The sequence below is a fragment of the Cyphomyrmex costatus genome, unplaced genomic scaffold (assembly GCF_001594065.2).
Source record: "Cyphomyrmex costatus isolate MS0001 unplaced genomic scaffold, Ccosl1.0 scaffold499, whole genome shotgun sequence".
Classification (NCBI taxonomy): Eukaryota; Metazoa; Arthropoda; class Insecta; order Hymenoptera; family Formicidae; genus Cyphomyrmex; species Cyphomyrmex costatus.
Window position 1 is genome coordinate 267,591 of NW_017279259.1, and position 27,763 is coordinate 295,353.

At 34.9% G+C, this 27,763-nt stretch overlaps 2 protein-coding genes across 7 annotated transcripts in view; one reads left to right on the plus strand and one right to left on the minus strand.

Moving 5' to 3' along the window:
* Positions 1-27,763, plus strand: part of LOC108778255 (tyrosine-protein phosphatase Lar-like) — a 334,530-nt gene that overhangs the window by 189,048 nt on the left and 117,719 nt on the right. For 5 of the 6 annotated variants that reach the window (XM_018545382.1, XM_018545385.1, XM_018545384.1 and 2 more), the window contains exon 3: positions 23,075-23,262. In XM_018545382.1, the coding sequence (XP_018400884.1) occupies positions 23,075-23,262 (188 nt within the window). Of the gene's footprint in view, positions 1-2,928; positions 2,946-23,074; positions 23,263-27,763 lie in introns of those variants that run through there. The other variant, XM_018545387.1, reaches the window with a different exon arrangement.
* On the minus strand, positions 1,480-2,799 carry LOC108778254 (uncharacterized). Its single transcript, XM_018545380.1, has one exon. It carries the CDS (start codon positions 2,741-2,743, stop codon positions 1,493-1,495), a length of 1,251 nt encoding a protein of 416 aa, XP_018400882.1. The 5' UTR covers positions 2,744-2,799; the 3' UTR covers positions 1,480-1,492.

Below are 27,763 nucleotides of genomic sequence, written 5' to 3' on the forward strand. Positions count from 1 at the left end.
GGGGGGGGGGAGGGGGAGGACACTGCTGCAATAGTACGTCCGTTTTGAGTGTCGCGTATACATATAAGCGGGATCCAATTTCAACCGCACCTCTTATATACGTTGTTTCATTTCCGTAATTTACTTATTTGAAACAGTAAATTTAAACCAATCCAAACGTAATTTTGTTACGGACTCTCAAACATTGAAACTAATAGTAGAAAGTAGAAACCAATAAGGCAAATGAGAGTACGGCGCGGTAATCAATACGTAAAGTAGTGAAGTAAGAAATTTTATTAACTCTTTATTCCATAATTAATAATGTAATTGAACGTTTCGTCTCTCTATGGAATCCTCCTCAGTAAATATTATAATACAGAAATAAATGTGTTTCTCTCCTTTATATGTCAAATTTGAGTCATCGACAAATTAACAGATTTGACGTGGCAAAAATTCCAACAAATGAAGAAACTGTCTTGAAACTTTGGATCAAATTAAAAATCATATAAAAGGAAGCATGATATTTATAAGAATTGTTATCCAACTCATTTATACTTGCGACGATACTTGTATAATAATTATATAATTTTTAATTCATAGTTTCAAGACGGCTTATTTATTTGTTGGGATTTTTGCCACATCAAATCTGTCCATTTGTTAGTGACTCAAATTTGACATATAAAGGAGAGATGCACATTAATCTTTGCATTTGCTAAGTACTCCAAAAAGAGACAAAAAGTATAATTGATTACATTACTAATTATAGAATGAAGGAGTAATAAAATTTCTTACTTTATTACTTCGCATACTGATTATCGCGCCGTACTCTCATTCGTTCTGTTTGTTTCTACTGTTAGAATATAAAATATAGTATATAAAATCTAGATGTATGTATGTATATGTGTATATATACACACACATACATATTTATACAGACAAAATAAAATAAAATTGTATTTCTTTTCAAACAAAGAATTCCCAAATAACACAAAGTATAAATTTGTGACATTAAGACGTCTTTAAATCGTCTTTTAGACGCAAAAAACATGTTATGAAGATTTTAGACGCTTTTTGTTGTCTGTCATGGGATTGATTTATAAGTTTGAATAAGTCTTATTTTATTATCAGAGCTATATATATAATATACATATATATCATACATGCTATTAAGTTACACTCTTATCTCAAACGGTACACAAGATTTTGACTCATAATAGATAATAAATCAACATCTTTTTTTCATACTACTGCTTAATTAAATCTAAAAAAAAAGTGTTATATTCTAAAAGCATATATTTTTATAATATAAAGATATATTTATATTACATCGATTTACAATAGATGTATGTGTTTATTACAGTATATTCAATTACAATCTATACAGAAACGCTTTTCATGTCTACATTATGTATTCATGATATTTTGTTAATTACTTAAATTTACTTTATTTATAGTTTACACTTATTAATTTATAATAATCTAAGGTCAATATACGTTGTGAAATAAAATTGTCTTATTGTGAAAAATATTGTAAACAACCAAGATCTCTCAAATGTAGCAACATATCAGCTAATATCTTAGATATCTTATCTCCGCCTAATTGTTTGTTTTGTATTGCTGCTTCTTCGCTTTCAAACTCTTCTATACGTTTTATATTTCTTTTCTTTACGTATCCCATTAATATTGGCAAATAATAAGATGCAATAACGAAACCGAAGAGACTACCTCTTTTGTAATCATCCAGCAAAGCATCGTAAGAATACTTTTTGCTATCCCAAATGTCAGCCTCTAGAAGATATTCCTTTAGCGCATCATGATAGGCTCGCATTATCTCGAAGAATTTATCCTTCCTCACTTCGTTCGAGCAAGAAAGACATAAATATGTGGAAAGATCGACGACGGGCGTTGTATATCTAAAAAATGCAAAGTCGATCAACAATGCTCGATACTGTCCATCGTTTTCCATCTTGAAAAGAATATTGTCCAATGTGAAGTCGCCATGGCACAGCGTAGACAATGGCTCTCGTGATTCCACCGTCTTCATCATTACTTCATCGAACGCATTCGAGAGTAAGGCTTCCGTTTTATCACAAAAGGCCGTATCGTAACCCTGATTGCGAAGATATTCCACCGCTCGCGTCGCGGTCAAATTAAGAAAGAGTATATTCTTTTTATTTAGCATTCTGTCGTATTTAATTTCTCGAAGCTGTTCTACGATAGCGAAAAATTTTTCGCGTTGTAGCTCCTTCATCGCATACCCTTTACCGTGGAATCGTCCAATCTCACGCATCGCTGCCAATGTATATTCTAAAGGAGTGTCGAACTTACATGGCCACGCACAAGAATAATAACCTTGTCCATTTACGTTCTCGAGAGCGATCACTGAATCGGCAGGCGGTCGTTCATCGACGTAGAAACATTTCGCAAAATTCTCATTTGGTTGGGCATACATGCTGTAGAATATAATTTCGTTGTGAAATTGAACGTCGCTGCGAATTATCTGTCTAAGAAATTCGAACTGCGTGGGTTTCTTCAGTATTATAGAAAATTCCTCACTCCGATCCTTCGTCCTGTTCTTAAACTTCACGTATATATTATAGACGGTTGACATGAGATTATTGGCTTGTTTGGATATCTCATATCGAACTTCGTCGTTTTCTTTGAGATTCTCAATAATTTTTAATATTACCTCTTTATTACATTTCTCAAAGTCTTCAGTGCGAGACATTTTATTAGCGGTGTTATTAAAATGTCGCGTAATCATTAGCAAGCACTGCACAGACGGATTCGTTATCTTGATTATACTGCGACTTATGCACTACTGTCACTCCTATTTCCTAGAGATATTATAAATGAAGCTAATTTTGCCATGTATAAAGATCGTAAAGTAGATCGTCGAAAGTGGGAGTAGTAAAAAGATTATAATACTATGAAAGCACGCACGTATATCGACGCAAGAAAATAGCGTATGTAATTAATTCACAATCATATCTAAAGAATCATAAATTATAACTGATTAATTATAATTATTGTATACAATATACAATATTTGTGTATATAAACGAAGTAAGGTGTTCCCAAGAACAGGCAAATGAGAGTCGACTCGGTTGTTATTGAGATATAATCCGTTTATTGGTAAATTAAAACATTAATTCTGTATCGTTTCGACTCTTCTTTGGAGTTATATATATATCCCCTCAGCATATAAAATATAAATTCCTCCTTATGCAATTGAGAGAACGTGTGTATATAATATACAGCATACCACATTGCATGCACGACGATATATACAAATTGTGTAATACTTGATTTGCAATATTTTTGTAAAATTTGATAAAATTATCGCAGGATTATTGTTATACGTACAGTGATAAACTTTTAGAAAATATTTTACAATAAATCGCGTTAAAAATTTGTTAAAACAGTGCATACAATAAAATGCGATCAGATTATTATCTAACTTTAAAATTGTATTTTTGGTGTTATAAATGGTGTTATCAAATATAAGTTGGTATCTAATAGCTTATCTCTATTCTATTTTTAAGTGAGTTTAGAAAATGATAAAATACTTAAAAATAAGAGACTAATGTCTTTTTATGTGCTTCACTCTGGAGGATTAAACGGTTCATCTCCGTCTCTCTTCTGTGGCGTTCGAATAGATGTAAAAAAAACGGGGTCACGAAAGATGCTTTCGCGAACAATACGCGGCCACTCAAAGAAAGCTGAAAGAAAGTAGATGAAATACGGAATCGTACGAAGAGTAATGAATGACTGTGGAAACTGAATGACTCAATGTAAAAGAACATGATCTTTTTGGTTTGTAACATGAGATTAACGAAGAACGTAATGCAAGCGTGACAAAAATTTAGCGAATATTTAATATTTTATAAAACATTTATAATGTTAGCGATACTTTTAAAGAACTGTTGTTATTTAAGAAATTTGAAAAATTAATTTTCTTGTTTTGTTATAATATATATTTATATGACTAGATTCTTTGTAAATATTCCACATTTTGCTTTTTTGAAAAAATTACAACAGGAGAGAGTTATTTTTTATTATAGTTTCCATTTGGTTTTATACGTAAATTAACATTGAAGATTATAGCGTATTCGGACACTTATTATTACATGTTTAATAACTTTTCACCGATAACAAATTAATTTGTTATATACACTAAATCATCTATATACCTATAGGTCTTTGAAATCGTATTTCCTTTGAAAGTATTGAATTTGTGATTAAAAACAATTAAAAGTGTAAGATTAATATACCAAATCATTAAAAAAATACCTAATAATTAACTGTCTAATTTAATGTAATTATTTAATAAAAATAATCAAGCATTTTAGAATTGATAAATAATAATAATAATGTAAAGACAAATGACATTAAAGTAAATTGGTTCAAATATAATTATTTCTGCATTCTTGACATTTTTGTACTCATATCAATTTTATTATTATTTCAATTATTATTAGTTTCATTTCTGTCAATTATCAGTCTTATTTTTTAATGATACGATTTAGAAAACTTGGTGGATTTTGTAAAAATCGATTCAATCTTCATAATAGTTGCAAATATGTGTATATAATGAATGTAAAACATTCTACAATAAACTTTCTACAAAAATACAAAAAATTATAGCGAAATTGGATGATTACGTTATCAGCTATATAAATTGATGAAAATTAATATCAGATATATCTGATTTATTAAAATGCCGTTAGCATCCATTAAACAAGACATAGGCTATTATATTTTTGTCTATATTACTCATTTCTCATGTATTTTATATTATTGTTACTATATATTGCCTATATATCAAGCAATAATATAAAATATTGATGAGGTACAATTTAGGCGACCAGTATGCATTCGGCAACTTTTTCCTACTTATAAATATAAATGCAAAATAATGTATTTTAAGATCTGACAGACTGTGATATTTCTGCGGTGATACAGAATCAGTATAATGATAATATATGTATAAACGCTGAAACGATGGATTATGATTAATTCAATTTTAATAATAAAATTGTATCTTTTTAAGTAAAAAAGTTATATTTCTCTTTTTAACGTTGGATATTTTCTTCAGAGGAAGATTTTTTGTTGCACAATTTGAAATAAAACAACTATTTTAGTATTTAATATCTCTAACTTATCTATTAATTAAATCTATCGATTAATCTATTAATAACGGTATATTTTTACTTATTTATATATAGAAATGTGTCTTTTTTCTATACTTAATATTTTGGACGCTCACCGAATCACAAATATCTAATGTAATCCATTAGACTTCTAACTGTTATGATTTTCTTATGTACGTACAAGTACCTATTATCTATGTGAAATGGATTCGCTGTATAGGAATATCAAGTAGGAGAGAAACGTTACAGAATAACCATAGCCTCTTCGAACTGTACGTAAAAATACATAGGATGTCATTATGCGCATGTCATACATAATTCTTGGCAAAGGGACGTTGTTAATAATCGTAGAAATAATGTAGATGCTGTGAACATACACATATATCTTTTTTAATTGATACTTTATAATTATTGATTGATGATAATCTATGCATCTACGCGTCTCGAAATTGTTGTTAAAAATATGTTAAACAACCAAGATCCTTCAAAATATAATAACATGTTAGCTAATATCTTAGACATTTCGTCTCCGCCGCAATACTTCAGCATTTCCGCTCTTTCTGTAAATTCCATGCATTTTAATTGTTCAACATCTGTATTAATTATATCCTCTTGTCATCGGTAAAAAGAAGGATGCGACGATGAAACCAAAGAGACCACAGGGTTGCCACAAATTTTTTAATCGTAAAATTTCCTGACATTTCCCTGATTTACTGACAAAATTTTGAGATTTTTCCTGACTTTGAATAATACATATTTTGCAATGTTTCTTGTGTTTTTATCGTAATACGGAAAATGGTAAATATTTTGTTGAACCAGCAATGTAACATAGATGCACATTTCCTTCAGAAAACGAATTCCGAAAAGAAAAAGGTAGTCCAAATCAATATCACAGCAGCACAAGGCAATATAAATTTATTTACCTTTTATTAAATTTAGCTATTTTATTTTCCCTGACAAGTGTGCTAAATCCCTGACTTTTCCTGACTTCCCTGACGCATTTTTTTAATTCCCCGACATTTCCCTAACTTCCCTTATTTCCCTGATTTGTGGTAATCCTGGACCACCTCTTCTGTAATCGTCCAGCGAAGTCTTATACGAGTATTTCTCGATATTCGAAATGCCAGGCCTCCTGAAGATAATCCTTCAAAGCGTCATGATAAACTCGTGTTATTTCGAAGAATTTATCTTTTATCAGTTCATTCGAACAGCACAAACAACTACACGTAGAAAGGTCAATGACGGGAGTCGAGTATCTACAAAGCGCGAAATCGATGCGTCATATTTATCGTTTTCCGTTTTGAAAAGAATTAGTGATGCATGCAATATTCGAGACATCAAGATTCTTGTCTTGTCTTGTCTTGTCTCGAAATCAAGACGATATCAAGACAATATTGATTTAATAAATTTCGATACGAGACAATATTACTTTTCCAAGATCAATATTCTCGGCTCAAGAATATCGAAAATATCGAATATCAAATAAATAAATATATTGGAAATATATCAAATTAATAGATCTATTAACATCTAATAGAAAAAATATAGAAATAATTTTAATTACGTTTAGTGGCTTATTATTCATACTTATATAAATGAATATAAATGTTTTCACTGATATATGGAGTATTACTATTTTATATTATAATCTATATTAATCTATATCGTGTTATTGCAATGAAATAAAATCAATACAATTTTATTATAATATTATAAACTTCTCTTTTTCGCGACGCGTCGTGACACGATGGACGACGCAACGCGTGACGTCGTGACGTGCTCAGTGGAAACGTACCCTTATGCACGCGCCCAATCGTCTATGCTGCCTTCCTTTTTCCAATTAATTGCGTTCAGCAGAAAGTTTATTTTGCAACTGTTGGAAGTTTTGTTTGCACTGATTGGATTATACTTTTAGATTCAGAAATATGATCTTATCTTAGTAAAAAATCATAAATATCGTCTTGTCTCGTCTTCGTGCATCACTAAAAAGAATATTGCTCAATGTAAAATCGCCATGACACAATGTGGACAATGACTCCCGCGGCTCCGCCGTCTTCATCATCACTTTGTCATACGCTTGCGAGAGTAAAGCTTCCGTTTTATCGCAAACGTGATCATGATTGCGAAGATATTCCACCGCTCGTGTTGCAATTATATCGATAAAATTCATCCATTCATACATCGTCGCATCGTATCTAATTTCTCGAATTCGTTTCACAATATCGAAGAACTTTTCGCTCTGCCGCTCTTTTCATGACGTATCCCTTACCGTGGAACCGTCCCATCTCACGAATCGCCGCCAATGTATATTCCAGTGGAATATCATACATATATGGACAAGGATAGTATCCTTGTTTGCTGATATTTTCTAAGGCGATCACCGAATCGAAGTCGTTCATTGGCGTAGAAGCATTTCGCAAAATGTTCACCGGGCTTGAACGTACATTTGATAGAACAGGATCTTATTATGGAACTGGTAATCAGTACAATATTCAGCGATGTACTACTTTTACACTGCGTAGGTCTTTTCAATATTATAGGAAGTACCTCGCTGTGACATTTCTTGTTTTTAAACTTTACATTTAAATAGTACTGTATAGACATAATGTAGTTGGTGAATCCGCTAAGTTCATGTCGTGCTTCATCCGAGATTTTCAATAATTATCATTATTATCTCTTTTATCCATTTGTCTTCAACATGCGACGTTTTAGTCATTTTGCGACGTGAGAACTGTTTCGATCGATTTTAATGTATCAAAACGAGTCCGTAAACTATATTCGTGAGTTGCCCAAATGATACTGTGTGCCTTTATAATATTAACCATTCAACTGATTACTCGTCTTGCGTATAGATAAGATGTATCCAACAAATGATTCGATGAATGGGAGACTTTATAACAGATCATCTCGAGCACTTAATTCCTCGGTACAAGGAAGAATTTAGGAAGATTTGTTTGTAAAAAAGGGAATAAATTTAAATTATCTCGATTATTCAAGCAAAAGATAAAAGAAGAGTAACTAAAATTGTTAGCCTTTATAAAATCAACTTTTTTGCTGTAGAAATAAGTTTATAAAGGAAAATTTTATTGCTTGTAAAAACAATGTAAAGCAAACACATTTTTTTTCCTCTAAGCTGAAACGTTTAATCTATGAGACTTATTATCAGCGCTTCTTTCACTCAATGCTGCCATAGTTTTTGGCATAGAATTAAAAAACAGTGTTTCTCTCTTATTATTAATGCGTTACTTTGTGCAGTTTAATTGAATTATTTAAAAAATAAATTTATTTCAAGCTTATTGAAAATTTAAATGTTGTTTATTTTTTATGTGACTTGCAAGAACGTTGTATATGAGAGGGCGAAGAAACAAAGTGCGAAATAAAAATTTTGTCCAATAAATTGAAAGAGCTATCGGTTAATTAATCTATTATATTGCTGTTATCATCAATGGTATAGTAAAGATGGCATAAGAGAAGGGGGAGATCCAGCCGGGCGCTATTTTCTTTTACTACGCCATAGCTCAGAAACTGTATATCCTTATTGCAATACATTTTTAAGTTCTGTTTCTCTGAAAATATTAGAGTGAAAAAATTACATCTATGGTATTATATAATAAATGCAATTATGTTTAATATTATGAATATGAGAGAGAGATTATATTCGATATTATAAATATAATATGAAAAAAAGAATATATTTACAAATAAACATTATTTTATTCTAATTATGTATAAATAACATACGTACAAAACATACAAATTCGGTTTTGTATGCAAATTTATAAATGTAACTGTAAATGCAATATTATGATTATGGAATTGTTACTTAATTTATTTTACAGAAAAATTGCATAATTATTGGAATATGTATAATGATATTTTTAATTATTAGTATATTGTTGTAAAAAGTAAAAGAATATTAATCGCAAAATGTATAGTAAAATAAAATTGTCGGTTCTATACAAATATAATAAATACTTTTATACATAGAAAAATTGGTTAAAATCTTGTTTAGCTGTGATTATTCATTTTGATTAACATTTTCGAAATTTTAAATAAAGATCTGTAAAGAAAGAAAAATTCATTCAAGCAAATTTTTGTTTTTATGACGCGGATCATCGGTTTGATAATTTTTTTTATCAATATCGCAAAGATAAATAGTGAGTGTATATACAAATGATAACAGAAATCATGATTGGAGTATTATGAAGATATAGTTAAAAATATGATAAAATGTTGTTGACATCACATGAATATCTTTGTTATGATGGAATGTGTGTGTGTGTGTGTGTGTGTGTGTGTGTGTGCATGTGTGTGTTTTGTGGTTTAGGGGATTAATAAAAAATACAAAAATAGAATATAGAAATGAATAAAAGAATAAGTAATGAAATTAAAAACGATTGAATAAGTAACCAAGAGTGTATGACTATCACTATAATAATATGATAATACAACAGGATATATAAATTTAAAAATGAATAAAGGGCATAAGAATGAAAAATTAAAACTAATCTTATATGTCAAATTAAAAAAAAAATTTTTATTACATACAAAGATAAAATAGAAGATTGATGTTCTTAACAATATAATATGATATTGCCATTAGAATTACATGTTTCGGCTTCTATATTGAGATCTTCAGATCTTCAACATCAAAAATATAAAAATAAAATAGATACGCAGTGGATGTTCCACTGTGGATGTTAAGAATTCTCCGATGAATAAAACCTCGACAAATCAACTATTCTAATGTAGTTGATCGACTGAATGCAATCCTTAACAACAGGATATATAAGAGCTATCGCGAATCATCTTGATGTGTGAAGTATATTGTATTTCATTTTTTGATCATATACAAATTAATGATACCTTACATTGGTTAAGTGATTGAGACTTCTTCAGAAACAAAAAATTCTTCCGATAAAAAACTGCCTCATCATATGATTATTAAATAAATAAATAAAACGAAGTAATTGAATTGCAGACTCTTTACAGTTTAAAAAAAACATCAAAAATTAATTATTAAAATGGAAAATGACGAAAGAAATAAGAAATATTTTTAAATGTGAATTAAAAATATACGTTCTTATTTATACATCTGGAGACACGGTAGCGTCTCGGCGCTAAGTTATATTTACGTACAAAGATTATATGTATTTGTACAAAGAAACTCGTTTTTTATTTACATTGCGTACGTTTGTTATCCTTTTTATTCTATATATAATATTATTTAGGTACTCTATAATTACTGCAGTTTAGTGATATTATATGCATTAATACTGATTCTATGTGTATTTTGCATAGTACACATAGTATACAAATGTAAATCAATGTTACGCAATTATAAAAATTGTTCTAAGCAACCAATGTCCCTTAAATATAACAATATATCAGCTAACATCTTAGACACTTCGTCTCCGCCATCTAGCTTGAGTAACTCACAAAATTCTGTTATACTCATGTTTATTATTTGTTTTTCATCTACAGAGGAGTGTCCCATCAATTTTGGTAAGAAAAAAGATGCAATAAGGTAACCAAAAAGAGCGCCTCTCTTGTAATCGTCAAAGAAAACATCGTACGAGTACTTTTCGACATTCCAAATGCCAGCTTCTAACAGATATTCTTTCAACGCGTCGTGATAAGCACGCATTACATCGAAAAACTTGTCTTTCATCGCTTCATGCCAGCAGCACAAACCAAGGCACGTAGAAAGATCAACGACGGGAGTCGAATACATACACATTGCAAAGTCGATCAGCATCGCACTTCGTCGTCCATTATCTTCCATCTTGAAGAGAACGTTATTCAATGTAAAATCGCCGTGACATAATGTGGATAAAGGTTCTAGCGGTTTAACTATCTTCATCAGCACTTGGTCGTATGCATTCGAGAGTACAGCTTCCATTTTGTCGCAGAAAACCGCGTCATAGTTGTGGCTGCGAAGATATTCCACTGCTCGCATCGCCTGAGAATCGACAAGAAGTTTAAATGTCTCGTTTGACTTCTCGAACCTGGACTCTTGAAACTGTTCCACGATATTGAAGAACTTTTCCTTCTGTAATTCCTTCATGACGTATCCTTTGCCGTGGAAGCGTCCCATCTCGCGCATCGCCGCTAATGTGTACTCTAACGGAACATCGTATTTATATGAATAAGGACAGTATCCTCGTTTACTGACGTTCTCCAGAGCAATTACCGAGTCCACAGGTGGCTTCTCGTCGACGTAGAAACATCTCGGAAAATTGTCGTCCGGTCGGGCATACGTCTGGTAAAACAATATTTCGTTGTGAAATTGCAAGTCGCTGCCAGACATCTGTCTCCAGACTTCTAACTGCTTAGGTCTCTTCAATATTATAGAATGTTCTTCATTCTGACCCGTCAGTCTATTTTTAAACTTGACGCACATGTAATACATAATGGACATACAAATGTCGGTGGACTCGGTTATCTCGTACTGAGCTTTATCGACGTTTGAACCGAAACGTTCAATAATCTTTGACATTACATTTTTGATCCATTTCTGTAAATTTTCGTCGTGGGACATTTTTAGTTGTGTGATGTGCAATTTGTTGGATGACTTGCAAGCTTTACGTACGCTCTTCAGTACGTCTGTCCAGCACGAGTAACGCTCACTGAGTCACTACTCAATCGCTGTTCACATGACACTACCAGTGCAGATTGCAGTGCATTATATTTATAGTCAATGTTTTTCACAGAGCTAATCTGTTGTGATAAACGACAGATAAATTCAATTAAATATGTTTGATAAGTACATACTATAAAATTATTAGAATCGTATGAAATATCATATATGTATGTTTTTACGAAATTTAATTACTATTTTATTACTTATTACTGAATAAATATATAGATATACTTTAAAAACTAATTGGAAAGAGAATATAAAGCACATCAAATATTTATGCAAAATTTTATTTTTTTATAATACGTAAAAAATTACAAATATTGTTAAGTATTGACAAAAGAAAATTTATTTACCATATATCTACTGACTATTTAAAATTAGAAATGTAAAAACAGAAATTTTGGATATGTAAAAAGATTTATCTTTTTTATTTTTCATGTATTATCATGTTCAAAAATTACGTACTATTTGTGGCTAATTTCATCTTACAACACTAGACTAATTGGATCTATCGAACGAAGAATTACGTAACGAAGCAAAGTTCGTTTATTTTGAACGATGTTATAATTTGTACATAAGGACATGTTTGTATGTATACTATATGTGTGTGTAATTTACACATTATATGTACATACGCGGATAATTACAGATAATACATAAATTCTTATTTTACGTAATATAAATTCATTAGATTATATCTCATGACGCCAAAGCTAACGGCCACTTCCGAGAAGCCAGGGACGAATAGTAGTGCGAGGCCCCGAATTGTAAAAGATATATTTTATGGATGTATTTTCATAAAAAATTTATAGAAGAAAAATCAGAGTACACAGTGACAAACGAAACGAGATGAAAATAATAATATTAAAAATAATAATAAAAATACAATATAAAATGTATAAATAATATGAAAACAATACAAAAATATTGATATTATTCCCATATTCATAAAATAACATTTCAAAAAAAATTTTAAAATGTTATCTGAGACGTAAAAAAAATTAAAAAACATTACACTTTTAAATATAAAGCCCACTATTGTTTATTTTAAAAATATTAAACGATTAACTGCCAGATCGGTTATAGGTCACACGCATTTCGGTTTCCTGTTGTTTCAGATTACATTTTAGAATTTTTTCCGAAAATGTATCACTGTGCCTATGTGTGACCATGTGGCCGATCTGGCAGCTCTGATTGTTTAACATTTTTTAAATAAACAATACTTGATGTTGCAAGAGTGTAATGTTTTCTTATTTCCTCATATCTCGGATAACATTTTAGAATTTTTTTTTAATGTGTATTACCATGTGTGGGAATAATATTAATATTTTTGTATTGTTTATATTATTTATATATTTTATAATGTATTTTTATTATATTATGTTTAATATTATTATCTCCATCTTATTTCGTTTGTCACTGTGTACTCTAACTTTTTGTTTTCAATGAAGTTTTTATGAAAATGTGTCGTGAAATCTATTTTTTATCAAAAGAATAAATAAAATAGCACAAACCTATTAAGTTTGGTTAACGACTCATGAATTAATACAAATTAATGAATAAATTAAAAACAAATATGACAGGTAATGTAAGTCAACCGCTGGTTATAATTTGCGAATAATTATAAATATATATTACAAAGCCAAGCAACCTTTATTTCGATGTCGTTTATAAATTTGCTTCTCGTACGTTTCGACTCTAGTTTTAAGTCATCTTCGGCGAATCATTGGAATAAAATATAAGATTTTGCATCTTCTAAATTCATAATCTCCTACAATTGTAACAATCGTGAGATGAGCCTCATACTCAGTTAGTTAGTATGCTAATGGTGATGAAAAAACTCAAGCTAAAAAATTGTTGAATTCTTAAGTAAACTGAATATAATAATAATTTGATTTAGACATTTGACTCACCTCCACCACTATTGCGTCCTAACAAATATCACAAACATCATAATCGTCAATTAATAAAATAGTGTCAATAAAGTAAAATGAGAGCACATAAAACGAACCTCTGATGTCTGAAGATCGGTTACTTATTAAATTCAAATTACAAAATAATATCGGTCAAACTTAAAACTAGTGTAGTTGTTGACATGTATTATATCTATGTTATACCAATGTATATTGTGTGTATTTAGAAGATGTAAAAAACCCTATATTTTATTCCAATGATTCGCTGAAGATGACTCAAAACTAGAATCAAAACGTACGAGAAGCAAATTTATAAACGACATCGAAATAAAGGTTGCTTGGCTTTGTAATATATATTTATAATTATTATAGAGAAATAAGGAACTAGGAAGGTTGTTTATGTAATTTCTTAATGATTTATAGTAGTCGAAAAAAAAAGTGTTGAAACTTATTACATAATTTGTAGAAAAATAGTTCTTTGTGCAATGCAACATGATGTGCTTTAATTGCTATTTGCAAGCACTTATCTTGAATCGTGAATAAAGAAAAACGTGGAAAAAATGTTTGACCACGTACTAATGGAACGAATCGAGTTCCTCGCCTAGAGAAGCGAACGTTTTTCTGGTACGATAAAGTGCATCCCAAGGGCACTGATCGTGCTGTTGTCGAATAGAAAGAGCATTTGCGTTCTGCATCTAGAAAGGATATATTCCGTGCTGGTTCTTCCGAAGGAAAAAGTAATCGCGGTTGACGTTTTCAATTGTTTGAATGAAAGCTAAATATCTAAAGCTTATATTATTGCTCCATAAACGTCAACTAAAATAAGATACAGTGAGAAATTTAAATGCTTCTTACATTCAACTGTAATTGATAAGAAGATAACAGCGAGGAAGGAATGAATAAATTTAGCGATAAAAGACTAAATAGGTACTGAGTATTTTAAGTGGCAGAAACGCAACACGATCATACATTGGCGATGTAAAAAAAACTTTTGAATCTATACGTGATTTTGTACAACAAATTCAAAATTTCTCTCAATAGTGCTCTTTCAGTTGGGAATTTAATTCGTAGAGTGATAAAGGTACATTAAAGTGTCACATCCCGTTTGGTAAACGTTTGTGTTTCCATTCCATGTTGCGAAAGTACAAGGTCCACTCTGAATTACTTCCAAGATGAGTTAGGCAGGTTTTGGGTCGACTGGCGGAAAAACGTCTCTCGCGATTTTTCCAGGTAAAGGGATTTTGCATAATCACTGGCGATGTTGTATTTAAGTGGCTTGCTCGGTAAACGGCGAGGAGAGGCAGCAACTCGAGCCACGGTGCTATCTAAATAGTATATTGCACGACAGTTTTAACGAGAATTTCAAGTTGTAGCTAGTGAAAACTTTCGGCATTATGGGATGTGTCGCTAAATCTTTTAATATCAGCGCATATTATTAATTAATTTATTTATTTTTTGAGGATTTTGTTCGTATTTCGTATAATTTATACGAATACGTATTATAGAAGATTTCCGAATGATATTTTATTCTATTTATATTTCTTCTCCGTTAGGAAACATTAATATCATCGATAATAATCAATTTAAAAAGGTGTAGCAAGATTTATCAACTTTTTGTACCGATTGTTATAAAAATTTAATAGTTTAATAATTTAACTAATTTAGTATACTAATTTCAAATATACGAGAAATTATTCAATGAACTCCATTTAAACCAGTGTTTGTTAAACAAATACGGAAAGATTCGTATCACAAATCAGAGATGTTGTTCAATTATCTTATTTGTACGCGTGGTGGTAACATAACTTCTTTTTTTATCAATGAAAACAATAAAACCGTCAGATGCATCCTATTATTTTGCTAAATGATGATGATTTACTCTACATATTTCTTGGCTGTATGATATTCAGACGAGTCCATCATCCCTCGGCGGAATACATAATTACAGCGAGTTGGCTGAGAAGCGAGAAAGACAGACGCTGCTCGGCGCGATATTGCTGCGTTCTTTTCCCGGGGCGCACAATTCCCTGTCGAAAATTCCGCAAAACATAACAATGACTGGCGTTAAGGAGAGGACTGCTGGCTACGCGAGACGAATCGAGTCAGATTAAATTTCCATTGCAAATTTCATTCAACGAACTGCTTCATACCTTACTTGCACTCTCCCTCTCTCTCTCTCACACACACACTCTAGCTCTCGCTCTTTCTCTCTCTTTCTCTTTTCGGTGCTGCTCTCTCGCTCTCAACGATATGACGACGACTTAGCACAACGTCGTCCCTCAGCAAGATGAACGAGGCGACTAGTATTTACGCGAGGAACGATGAAGCATTAGCGGGATAAGTGTCGAGTCGTTGGTGTACATCTTAAGCGTCATTATCCGTTTTCTTTGTCAAAGATTATCATCCTACGGCTGTCACAATCCACCTATGAAGTAGATAACAGTGACGAAGCTGCGATCCGTAATCGCGACATTAGCAATCATATAGTTAACCGAGATATGTGCTGTTGTAGACGGTAGTATCTTAAAAGGCCAGGTTTTCTAAGGTTTCCTGTAAGCATTGCGTGCTACGGATATCTAACACCGCATCGGGCTTCTTGTCGAGATGACTCGTAGTGGCGACGAACGATAATGAAAGCTTCTTGCGTCTAATACGCGCTAAGTGCTCGTTAGACTAATGAGCCCTTAAAAATACACGCTTTCTTGCGTGATCTCGAGGAGTCAAGCTATTAAATGAAGACTTAATGACGCGTTCACAGGTGGTCTTTGTTTCAATGGACGCGGTCTGTCGCCGCAGAGCATCATCGTCGTTCTTGTCTTCAGCAACAGCAAAACTCATTTCAATGCCAGTTATACATCGCACATGAGTTAAAAAATAGATAATAAAATAAATTACAGTGAATATATAAAATTCATTTTCTTTTTCCATCTAACGCTCATTTAATATCTTCTCTGACGGCTATTGTTTCTTATACTGGTATTTTTTTCCCCAGCTCTATTGCGCTGCGTGCAAACTGCTGAGATGCTCTTAGCGAATTCTGAAGACAATGGCGGATCGCGTTACAACATTCGCGCGTTGCAATTCTTCCACGTCGTGGATGTTTTTCATTACACGTTCATCGGAAATTCATCCTATCAACTCGCGCAGAAGGGACACCAAACAGAACCGATGAATTTCGCGCGTCCGTCCTATTTCGTGCAAAACAAACGGCAGCCAATCGGCGCTCGCGCGCATTTCGAAAGTGAAAATTAATCCGATCGGCCGTGCGGGAAATCAATTTCATAATAAATCTCCCCCGAGCGGATCGTAAATAATATCCGCGCCGTGCGCCGCGAGATAGCGCGTTGGCGCAACGGCGCGACAAAGAAATATGACACCCCACGGTCAAGCTTATTTATCGGCGAGACCCGTCCCGAATGGCTCCAGCCGAGAACCGGGAACTCCTGCTAGGACATTTTACACACCCGTTGCATCCGTCGAAAATCCTTGTCCATGAGAGTTCGCGCTCCGACATGCGAGGCAATCATAAACCTTCCGAGTTGATTCTCTCGCGACGTACCTCGAACGATTTTGGCTCTCGGCGCTCTATATGTATTCCCCATCGATCACATTATTTTACTTGAAAAAGAGAAAGATGATATTCAGAATTATATTGATTTCTGATCTAATTGATTTCTGTTATAAAGCTCTTTGATGTTTGAGGTGAGTTACTGTTTTTTCTTTTTGGAATATAATAGTAATAGAATTTAACTTATCTGCAGGTCATTAGATCGTACATCAGATCTGTCAGTTTGAATGTGACTCTTTTCAAACACATATTAAGAGGAAATTTTGTATGCTGAGGATGACTCCAAAGTTGAGTTGAAACGTTCATATTATTAATAAATGGAATTCACATACCATTCAATAACCATGGTGACTCTCATTAGTCTGATTTTGGAATCGTTTTTTGTCGGTTTTTAAACAAGAGAGTTCGTAGCCGATTACACACAGAATTAGAAAGAATGATGTAGTATGTATTATATTTACAGAAATGCTTTTTAATATATTTGCAATTTTTAATACATTGCTAAATATATGCTCGAATCAATGGAAATTTTTTTCGTGAAATGAAGTATCGTTGCCAGTGAAATAAATGCCTAAATAATTACATCAATATGTTACAATAAGCTTACATTATTTCGGCAAGCACGCAAATGTGTTCTTTTATAATACAACGCGTTACATTAGTTATTTCGATCAGCAAAATTAATGCAGATTATTAACGTAATTGATTTTAATATAATAAAAGCGCGATCGCGGTTACATTAATACAAGTGTACGAGGGATTGGTGCAGTATCGTGTTATTTATTACATCACTCTATTTCTCCCCGTAATTGCCGCAACGTTTGGTTTAAAACAACGATCGTCCCCGGCGACATTTATTTTCCATTAAGATGTATCTTCCTGTAAACAATGTTAAATTGTTTATTATATCGATGTGTGTCGATCATAACATTAGCCATCGATCGAGTTGATATATCCCGCTGTCGTGGCAAATTTCATAAACTTAACTCATCGGAATTACATCGCGGCCGAGGACCCGAAGTCCTCACAGATCAGCTCTATACGGGGCTGTTTATTTCTCCTGTACTTATCTAACTTTTCCTCTGGCGTTAGTGACGAGGCCGATTTGAAGAAAAGACGAAAATTTATGACAGAGTTTCGAGCCTACGTGCGAGCTTCCTTGCCGTTTCAATACCAGTATGAAGTGAAGTTTCTTACTTGCAAGCCCGCATCCGAAATTATTTCCATGCTTCGCTCATTTAGAAATTAGCATAACTCGACATTACTACCTGTACAGCTTTCGAAGTGAACAATCAATTATATGAAACTGGCAATATTGCACAATTTATAACAGTAATTTATAATAGCAGTAATGATTGAATTTACGCGCCCTCGCGAATTTTTGGAATATCTCGCGCGAGTTTCGCGAGACGCGAGATATACTGTGCTTGAACTGAAAACTGAAAAGTCGGAATGTAGTCGTCGGTCTATATCCACTAGACGTTTAAGCAAAAGTTGTGAATCTGAATTTTAAAACAAGAGAGAGAGAGAGAGAGAGAGAGAGAGAGAAACTGGCTTGCGACCTCGCCGAACAAAAATAGGCTTCGGAGTAGATTGAAAGATAACTCTACGGCTCTCTCTCTCTCTCTCTCTATCTCTCTCTCTTTATTTCTCCTGTTCCTGCCTAGCTTTTACTGGCGCTACATCTCGTGCCCGATGTCGCGCCTCCTGCCCTATCCAGGGGTTGTGCCTTCTTATCCTGTCCGACTTTCCATCGCCGCAGATATTTTACGAGGTGGCTTCGACTTCGCGGACCGTAAAATCACGAAATTTAGGAGAGGATCTAGCTACAAGGACACGACCCACTAGACCAGGGCCTCGCGTGTCTACATATGTCCTTCGCGAAGCATCGCAAACGGCAAAAGCTCTATTTTGCCCGTCGCGCCTCTTGATTCGAGGTCACGAAGGAGCTTAGCGCGATCGTCGCGGTAGCGTCGAATCGAAACGAAGCCCCGAGTCTCGACCTCGATTTCAGCATGTAATTCGCAATGCGCCAGGGAATCGCTGATGCGCGCATTCCGCGGTTCGTCAGCCATAACTCGATATTATCCGGAGCCATGGGATTTAATGGACCATCGAGTGAGATAAACGCGCTACAAGTATCGCGATTAAACCTGCTATTGCTATTTGCCGGCGCGTTACCGTGTTCGTTGAACGCAAAGAGGGAACACACCGCGGACATTTACACCCGTTCGACGTGATAAATTCTCATTTTTTTTGTCGGCGACGCGATACAGATGGAGACCGGAAACAAAGGCAAGAAACAAGAGGGAACGATAGCGCGATTCGAAATATACCACGTCAGATTTTCACGTATGTGTATGTACAGTACATACTTTCTTGCTCAGTACATACTTTCGTCCTCCTCCTTTCCGCTCCTCTCTGTTATCTGATTCATCTATTATTTTCGCAGATGAAAATGCATTTAGTTATTCGATTCACTTGTAATTCGTGGCAATGCGTTTCAAATTGTATAAGAAAATTAGATGGGTACCCTTATTATTAACTGATAGAGGGTATATCGCATCTTTTCAAATTGAGTTTGCATCTTTTCTAAATTAAGTTAAAAGCAAAATGTCGGCCACGGCCGTACGAACGGAAGGAAAGGAAATTGAGGAAATGGAGCAGATTGCGAGGTGGAAAGGTGGTCAATGGCGTTGATTCATAATTAAATTAGCTTGAGCCCATTGTACAAGCATGGCTGGCTCTTGTAACCCGTTCGTTCCAAACTTCGCCAATTCTGGCGGCCTTTCGTGAGAGCTCGAATTTCTTGTCGCCAAATAAAACGGACCCGCTCGAAATTGCTCGTAGCCTTTCGCTAAATTTAATAAAGAAACTTGTCGCGCGAGCAAAGTTTTGTTACATACGCCGCAATCATCGCAGCGTATCTCTGTTTCATAACGTATACAAAAGGTAATATTATTCATAACATCGCGTATAATGATAGCGCGACAAAATAAGGAATTCATTATTATTGCAATTTTTAAATCAGCACAGAAGAGTTGCGATTGGAAACATCCAAGTGATAAAATTTTTGCTGGCAATTAAAAATTGTATCTTAATTATTCCGAGAGATATAATACGAAACTTTGAAAGCACGTTTTATCATTATTATGACAGTTTCGACTGAACTAGTAAAGAAAACATTGCGTTTAAACTCCGAAGTACCTATACTTTTCGTTCGTATTCGATATTTGTGCTGTTAATCAGCTGTGTATAATTGATCGTTGTGCTGCTAGAAAGTTTCGTTCCCTTCATTCGTTTCGTGTCTCCGTTCATTGGGAACAGAAGCGACAGGATTCTAGCGTGAATATTATCTAAGCGGAGAGAAGCCGATTGCGCGGAGAAGCGCGCGAAGAGACCGGGAGGATTAAACGTTGAGGAGTAACGCCGTGGAGAATTCGCGATGCGAAAGTCGCGGATAAAGTTCTCTCCAGCCACTCAAGGGGATAACTGGCGACGACGACGGTTCGGAAGCGCCTAAAGTGTCGCCGTTCGCGGAGAAAACGAGACGGATTATGCGTGCCGGGCTCTGCCGCGCGGCGAGATTCAATATTTGCCGCATCAGCCGCGAGCGCGTCTCCTCGCGTAATCACGGCCTAATCAAGAGCGACGAGATTCGATTATACACTCACCGAGTTCCTGGCAATAGAGCGTAACTAGCGTATGATAGCGAGAGGCCCGGCGGAAACGAGCCGGGTCGGTCGTGGCGCAGGTTGGCCTTAACGGGATCTCGTATAACAGAGCCGTGCAATTATATTCGTTGCTCTCGATCACGTCAGCTGAGAATGAATAAACTGCGCGCGCTCGCACAAAAGCGCGATAATTCGCGGCGCTAGTTACTTTTCGGAACGCCCCGCTTCGTTTCAAGCCCGAAAACGTACGAGTTTTGACAAATTTGGGACGCGGCTGCGGCGATGGAAACGGCCCCCAGGTTCATCCTGCGCCGCGCATGGCCGAGCAAGGTAATTGCAAATTACGTTTTTAATTCCGAGCAAATTCTCTACCTCGTCTATCTCGCGCGCAGGATATATTCACGTTGCGCGCGAACCATCGTGATTAATTTGTTTCGACGCGGGCACGATCGCGAACGTGACGTGGTTGAAACAAAAGCGATGAGTTTCTTGAACTCACCGCGAAAATTAGACGATATCGTCTTGAGAAAATTATTTCCTTGTCGTCGATTCAACGCGGAAGTTGCTGAACCGATAAACAATTCTCGTAACTCTCCGGGGGGTGTCCGCGACGCGATGATACTTTGCTTCGAGAAGTTTATTGCCAGCTTACTCACAGTTCAAAACACTTAACTCGGTTTATCCGAGATAAGTATAAATATTTGCGCCATTAATCGATCGATTTTCTTTCTCTGCCACTCCCGTCGTCGCTATTTTTTTCTCGAATTGATACACATTTCATAACACTCGGTTAATATAGGATAGTAAAAATAACAGCTTGGTGTAAATTTCTTAACTATCGAACTTTTTCACGTATATATAATACGTTGTAAAATGTTACATATTTTCTTATTAGTTAAACGTTAATAAAATATTCGTTTTTTTTTTTTCCTAAACTTTACCAGTGCTTTCCGAAACGAAGAAAATTACTTATATCATTCTATTCTACTCAACCACTCATCGGTATTGTGATGCATTCAGCAAAGTTTAATCGAATAAAGCGAGCCAGCTTCTGGCAGAAGAAATGCATTACGCGATGCACGTGCCATTTTCCTTTGTTCATTGCGTGCTATTATCGCGACGTTGAATGAAAACATCTTTGCGGTACAAATGATGATAAAGAGATTTTTTATTTTCTCTTTCTGAGAGAGAGAGAGAGAGGCAGAAGTGCAAAGAAAAATAGAAATCACTGATGTGAGGGTAAGTTATTTCTGATAATAAATGTCAAGTAACTGGAGAAGGTGAATGACTTTGCTATTTATAACAAGTGATCGTTACGTTTCGATAATTATGACTTCCTTTCCGCAATTTATTATGTAATTTCACGTCTGGGACCATAAATGAGTCGTTCCTTTTATATATATATATATATATATATCAGTAATTTTATTTATCAATAGTTGTGAGCATTTAATTAAAATCTCGCGTCTCCCGGTCTTTTTCATTAACTATTAATGCGCATTCCCGCACTCTTGCTCTTTAATGAGAAACCATTACGCATTGCAAGCTGCTTTCTAACGAACGTAATTAATAGTTTAGCATAATATGGTAACTACTCACGCAAGCAATGATAATATTACTATTATTATTATTATTATGAATATCATAATTACAATCTATGATGTATACAAAGTGTTTTTGTTGCATACAAACAAATAAACATTATACATATCCGTTTTCGCTGTAACATTCGCTATTTTATTTTATTTTCATATTTTCCCTTCTAATTATAACTTTTTCGCGAAGAATTCGTTTTAAATTCGCTGAGAAAAGTTCTGCATTTCACTTTAAACAATATATTTAAAATACATAACACAAAATATGCTCTAATTGTGTATTCCGATTTTCATTCACCATGAGGAATTTTTTGTAAATTTTCAACTTTTTTTTTCGTTCGTCGCAGAACATGGTAACGTTGTTTCCTGAAAGGAGATTTGTTTTTTTACCTTCGTTTCTCGATTTCCAGCATGCAAGAACAATCGTGGGAACAAAGAATACGTATAGTGCTTTAGGATATACGTCGCCGCGAACGAATGTCTTCTCTCTCGTTCAGCATCGAAATTGCCACATTTACACAGAGTTTCTTTCGGTTTCTCGTGTTTCAGAAGTACACTGCCACAACATGCCATACGGCGGCAGCGGCAAGAACAGCGACACATACAACCAGAACGCTTTGGAGGAGGCCGCACGATCGGGGCCGTATTTCGACAAATCGGCCTCGAAAAACGTGACCGCCCTGCTGGGAAAGACCACGTACCTCAACTGCCGTGTCAAAAATTTGGGGAACAAAACGGTGAGTGAGATAAACGCATATTCCTAAAGAAGGGAATCCGTATTATTTGCCGATATCTTTCCCACTTATTCATATTCAAAAAAAGAATTGTGATACGACGATTTCCTCAGATTATTTATAAATTAATGCGATAATAATAATGTCGCATTATAATAGCACGATATTTATATTCATAAAATATAAGGTCGAGAGAGAAGTGTGACGAAATAGGATCAAAAAACAATCTTATTATATAAATCTTTTTAATATTTTATAATTTTTTAAAATCGCAACATTATTGCGCACTCTAACTGTCTTCTTTTCCAAGAAAGAAGAAAAGTTGAAATTTCTTTTACTGAAAAAAAGCATTGAAAAATCTGGAAGGATAACAAAAATATTAATATTGGGTAGCTACGGAGACAAATCCAGTTCGCTTACGTCGCTCGAGTCAAAAGTAACGAACCGCCAATCAATTCGATATTATAATTAAATCCAGCGATGTAGGACGCGCTGTCTTCTCTCTCTTTTTTTTTTTTCCCTCGCGATAAAGTGTCGCTAATGGCAAGATGCTGAAAGTAACACGTTCGCGAGAGTGGATTAGGGATGACGGAAAAAATAGGTGGACGGGACCTATCTGTAAACACAGATTCTAACGTTTTCTCCGGCCTAGCTTGAGTGAATAAGGCGAAAATATCGAGTGTCAATATTTTATCGACACAATATGGAGCGTCACCTGTCCTGGGCAAACGGCGGGGGTTACCGCCGGAAGTGCACTCGTGCTGCACCAGCGCGATGTACACCATGGGCCTCTCGACAATGCCATTGAACGAAGTGTATGCAGGTGCCTTTGGTGCTTTGGTATATACAATACACACACACACACATACGAGTATAATGTTTGGCGGCTGTGCAATTAGGGCAGCTAACGGAGCTTCGCGCGAGGCAAATAAAATTATAGAGCGTGCGGCATTATGAGTGATATCGATAAAATTTGGATTGATCGCTCGCGTCTCACAATCAGTCGTCGGCTTTTTCAACGCGAGCGAGTATAGAAACTCGTAAAAGCAAAATCGCGTAATGCCCGGGTAGACTGAAAAACTAATGGGGTGAATCTAGTTTGTTTTATTATGTCATTGCGTTTCAATCGCGTTGTCGTATATATTGTAAAACTGTCCCTTCGAACGCATTCGTCATGAGGTATAGTCCCGTTAAGCACTAATGGGAGGTATTTTGTGCCATTCGGTATATGCATTAAGCGGACGTCACATATATACGTGTCGGGGACGGTATGATGGCAGATGAATTCATCGCTAAGGATTAGATATAACTCAGGGATAAGCGAGGGAAAGATTGGTCTGGCCATAACTCACGTAGTCGTCTCTTTTTGCTCGTGCCTCGTGGGAGAGATTAGATTGCCGGGATTATATATATTCATGGTTTCCTACCGATTCGTATAGTTACCGAGACATATGAAAGAGTTAACATTGTTGACTCGTATAATTTACTCGCGTAAACGTATGTCAATTCGTTATTTTATCGTTCACAAACATTAAAGATTAATTGTCCGTATCTCTTTCCTCGAAATCCTTTGAAGTGGCATATCTCACTCTAAAGAGTGAAAATTGAACCAGTCTTGAAAAAGAATAACTCAATTTTCAATCTTTATAAGAGTGAGATTTTACAAGTTTTATAGATTAATGCATTATATCACTTTTTATAATCTGTGTAAGATATAAAAAAGTCACATTATTCAATTTCGATAAATGTGTTAATAAGATCTACTGTTATTCCAGTAAAGATCGAAAGAGTACACCATTAAAAATTATTTAATAGACTTTTGATTTAAGAGGCGCTTTTAAAGAGACAATTAATTTTTAAATCCATTAACTAATTTAAGGGATGTTGTAAACGTTCAATCGCATTTTCTGTACTTCACAAGAAGCGAAAGACGCTTAAGAAACGCTGAGACATAATACTTTGTAACAATTGAATTGGTAATGCACGTCAGAGTTTATACAGCGATGCAGCTGCTTAGCCTGCAGCGAGAAAGGGAGGGAACGGTATCGGGATCGACCGACTTTCGAATGCGACGTCCGGATTTATCGTTCTTGTGTGAAAACCGAAGATCATACAGCTAGCCCGAGCTAGATTTATTGGATGAAGCGTACGTCCATCGCCCCGACGAAGGGGAGTCTTGATACGAACGTGTTCCGCGGCCCGTGCCTTACTTAATCTATGAATCGCCAAGCGCACCGTAGAGTTCGACGTTCAAAAAGAGGCGCCGCGATTCATTCATATGTATGCCGCGTAACCCAGTTCGAAATCAATTCAGCTCGAGAGGTGTGCGGCGTTTGCATCGAAACTTGAACGCGGCGTTTCCAGACATCGGCCGGCACTCGCTGGTGCGTTAACTGTTCCCATGAACGCGTTCTCTCGCCAGGGTTGCCACAAGTCAGGGAAATGTTAGGGAATTAAAAAAACATGCGTCAGGGAAGTCAGGGATTTAGCACATTTGTCGGGGAAAATAAAATAGCTGTAAATAAATTTATCTTGCCTTGTGCTTCTATGATTGGTTTGGACTACCATTTTTTTGTCTTTTTTTTGGAATCGTTTCCTGAAGATAATGTCCATCTATGTTACATGAATATTTAACATTTTCCGTATTGCGATAAAAATACAAGAAACATTGCAAAATATGTATTATTCAAAGTCGGGAAAAATCTCAATATTTTGTCAGTAAAACAGGGAAAATTTCAGCATCTAGAATTGACGTTGTTAATCCGAAGATGTACAAACAGCCTGCAACATTCAATCGTTCTCTCTTCACTATGCAACGTACATACGTTGAACTACATTTTTTTTCTTTCAATTAAATTTTAGATTAACTTTGTTAAGTTTTCACGACATCTAAGTGAAATATCGGAATCGTTTTTTCTTTCATACGTCTGATTCACACTCGTTTAGTGCAAAATCACGTATGTGCAGTGTACTTGTCCTCGATAAATCTCATTTCTGTGCCAAGCTTATTTTGGTGTCGGTAATATCAATATTATTCATGTTTATTTTACCGGTTAACTTAACCCGTTATCAGAGTCGCGGGTGGATATTTGATTTCTAAATCGTGTTTACTATCAGCGTTCGTTGAAGCTACCATCGATTTGACCTGATAGTGTATTGGAAATCTGGAGTCAAATCAAAACCGCACAGACAGCTATACTTGGCTGGAACTTAATTAAATTCAATGCTTAAATTGGAGGAAATACAATCAACATTCGCAAGTGAATAAACGAGAGACTCTTCTTATTCTCTCGTCTTTGAAATTAAATTAAAATAAATAACTCGTTCTATTATCGAGAGAAGAACACACTTTGGGGAAGCTTAATGTGATCCGCGCGTAAAAAAAGAAAAAAGATCAAGAGAGAGGATTTTTCGTGATGGATTTCTAAGGGCACTCCTCGGAAGTGCATAGTGGGAAGAACAAATGCTCGAAGAGAATTTCTTTCCGTCATTGCAATGAACATCGACTGGGGCGATGGAATTGATTCGATATAGATGGGACGATTATCGTTGTGCCCACCGGTTGACTTGCATTAATTCAAGATCAAAGCCTTCAACGAGCCGGAGCGAAGTGCTCCCGGTCGAAGACCTTTTTAAAATCCAAGAAACCAGCGCAGGACATTGTTACGTAAAGAGATAAAATCCTTTGTAACGAAATCTCATAATGAACGAATAAAAGGCGACGCGAGCCGAGGGGCCGCCCTATCGGCATTTAATCGATTACGATACGCCACGCGCTCGTGGGATAAGGATTCCTGTTTGATGACCGTTATCCTCCTGGAAATGCAACTTGACTCTTCGCGCTCCAATTACTGTCGAGAGGACAGGGGCTTGCCAGCTGACCCCTTTTTCGCTTATCGTGCATATCGACGAGAACACGGATACCTCTTTTTAATTGCTGATGTAATAACATCCAGTGAATCGTATCGAATGCTCTTAAGAAAATGACTCCGCTATCAATGTAATAAAAGCATTCGTCAATTAATCGCTTCATTATATTACACGATTCTATATCCTTTGTCCTTCCATGTTTCGACGGTTTTTTCTCAAAAATTCTTCCAAAATACACACTTTAAAAAAATGAAATGAAATCTTTAAAGTTTAAATTGTGCCAATTACGAGAGGAGTATATTTTCTTGCCACATATATAATCAGGGTTGCCACTAGTCAGGGAAATCAGGGAAATGTCAGAGAATTAAAAAATGCGTCAGAGAAGTCAGGGATTTAGCACACTTGTGAGGGAAAATAAAGTAAATAAATTTATATTGCCTTGTGCTACTATGATTGGTTGTTTGGACTACCCCCCTTTTTTTTGAAATCGTTTCCTGAAGAAAATGTGCATCTATTTTACATTGCTGGATCAACAAAATATTTAACAAATTCTTAAATAGCATACCAGGTCAAATTATTTATTTGAACGAGCTAATAATAGATACTAAAATTAATCTTAAATAATCTTTACAAG

Bases quoted from the DNA above. Each gene is read 5' to 3' on its own strand.
- LOC108778254 (XM_018545380.1), bottom strand. From the start codon at position 2,743: ATGATTACGCGACATTTTAATAACACCGCTAATAAAATGTCTCGCACT.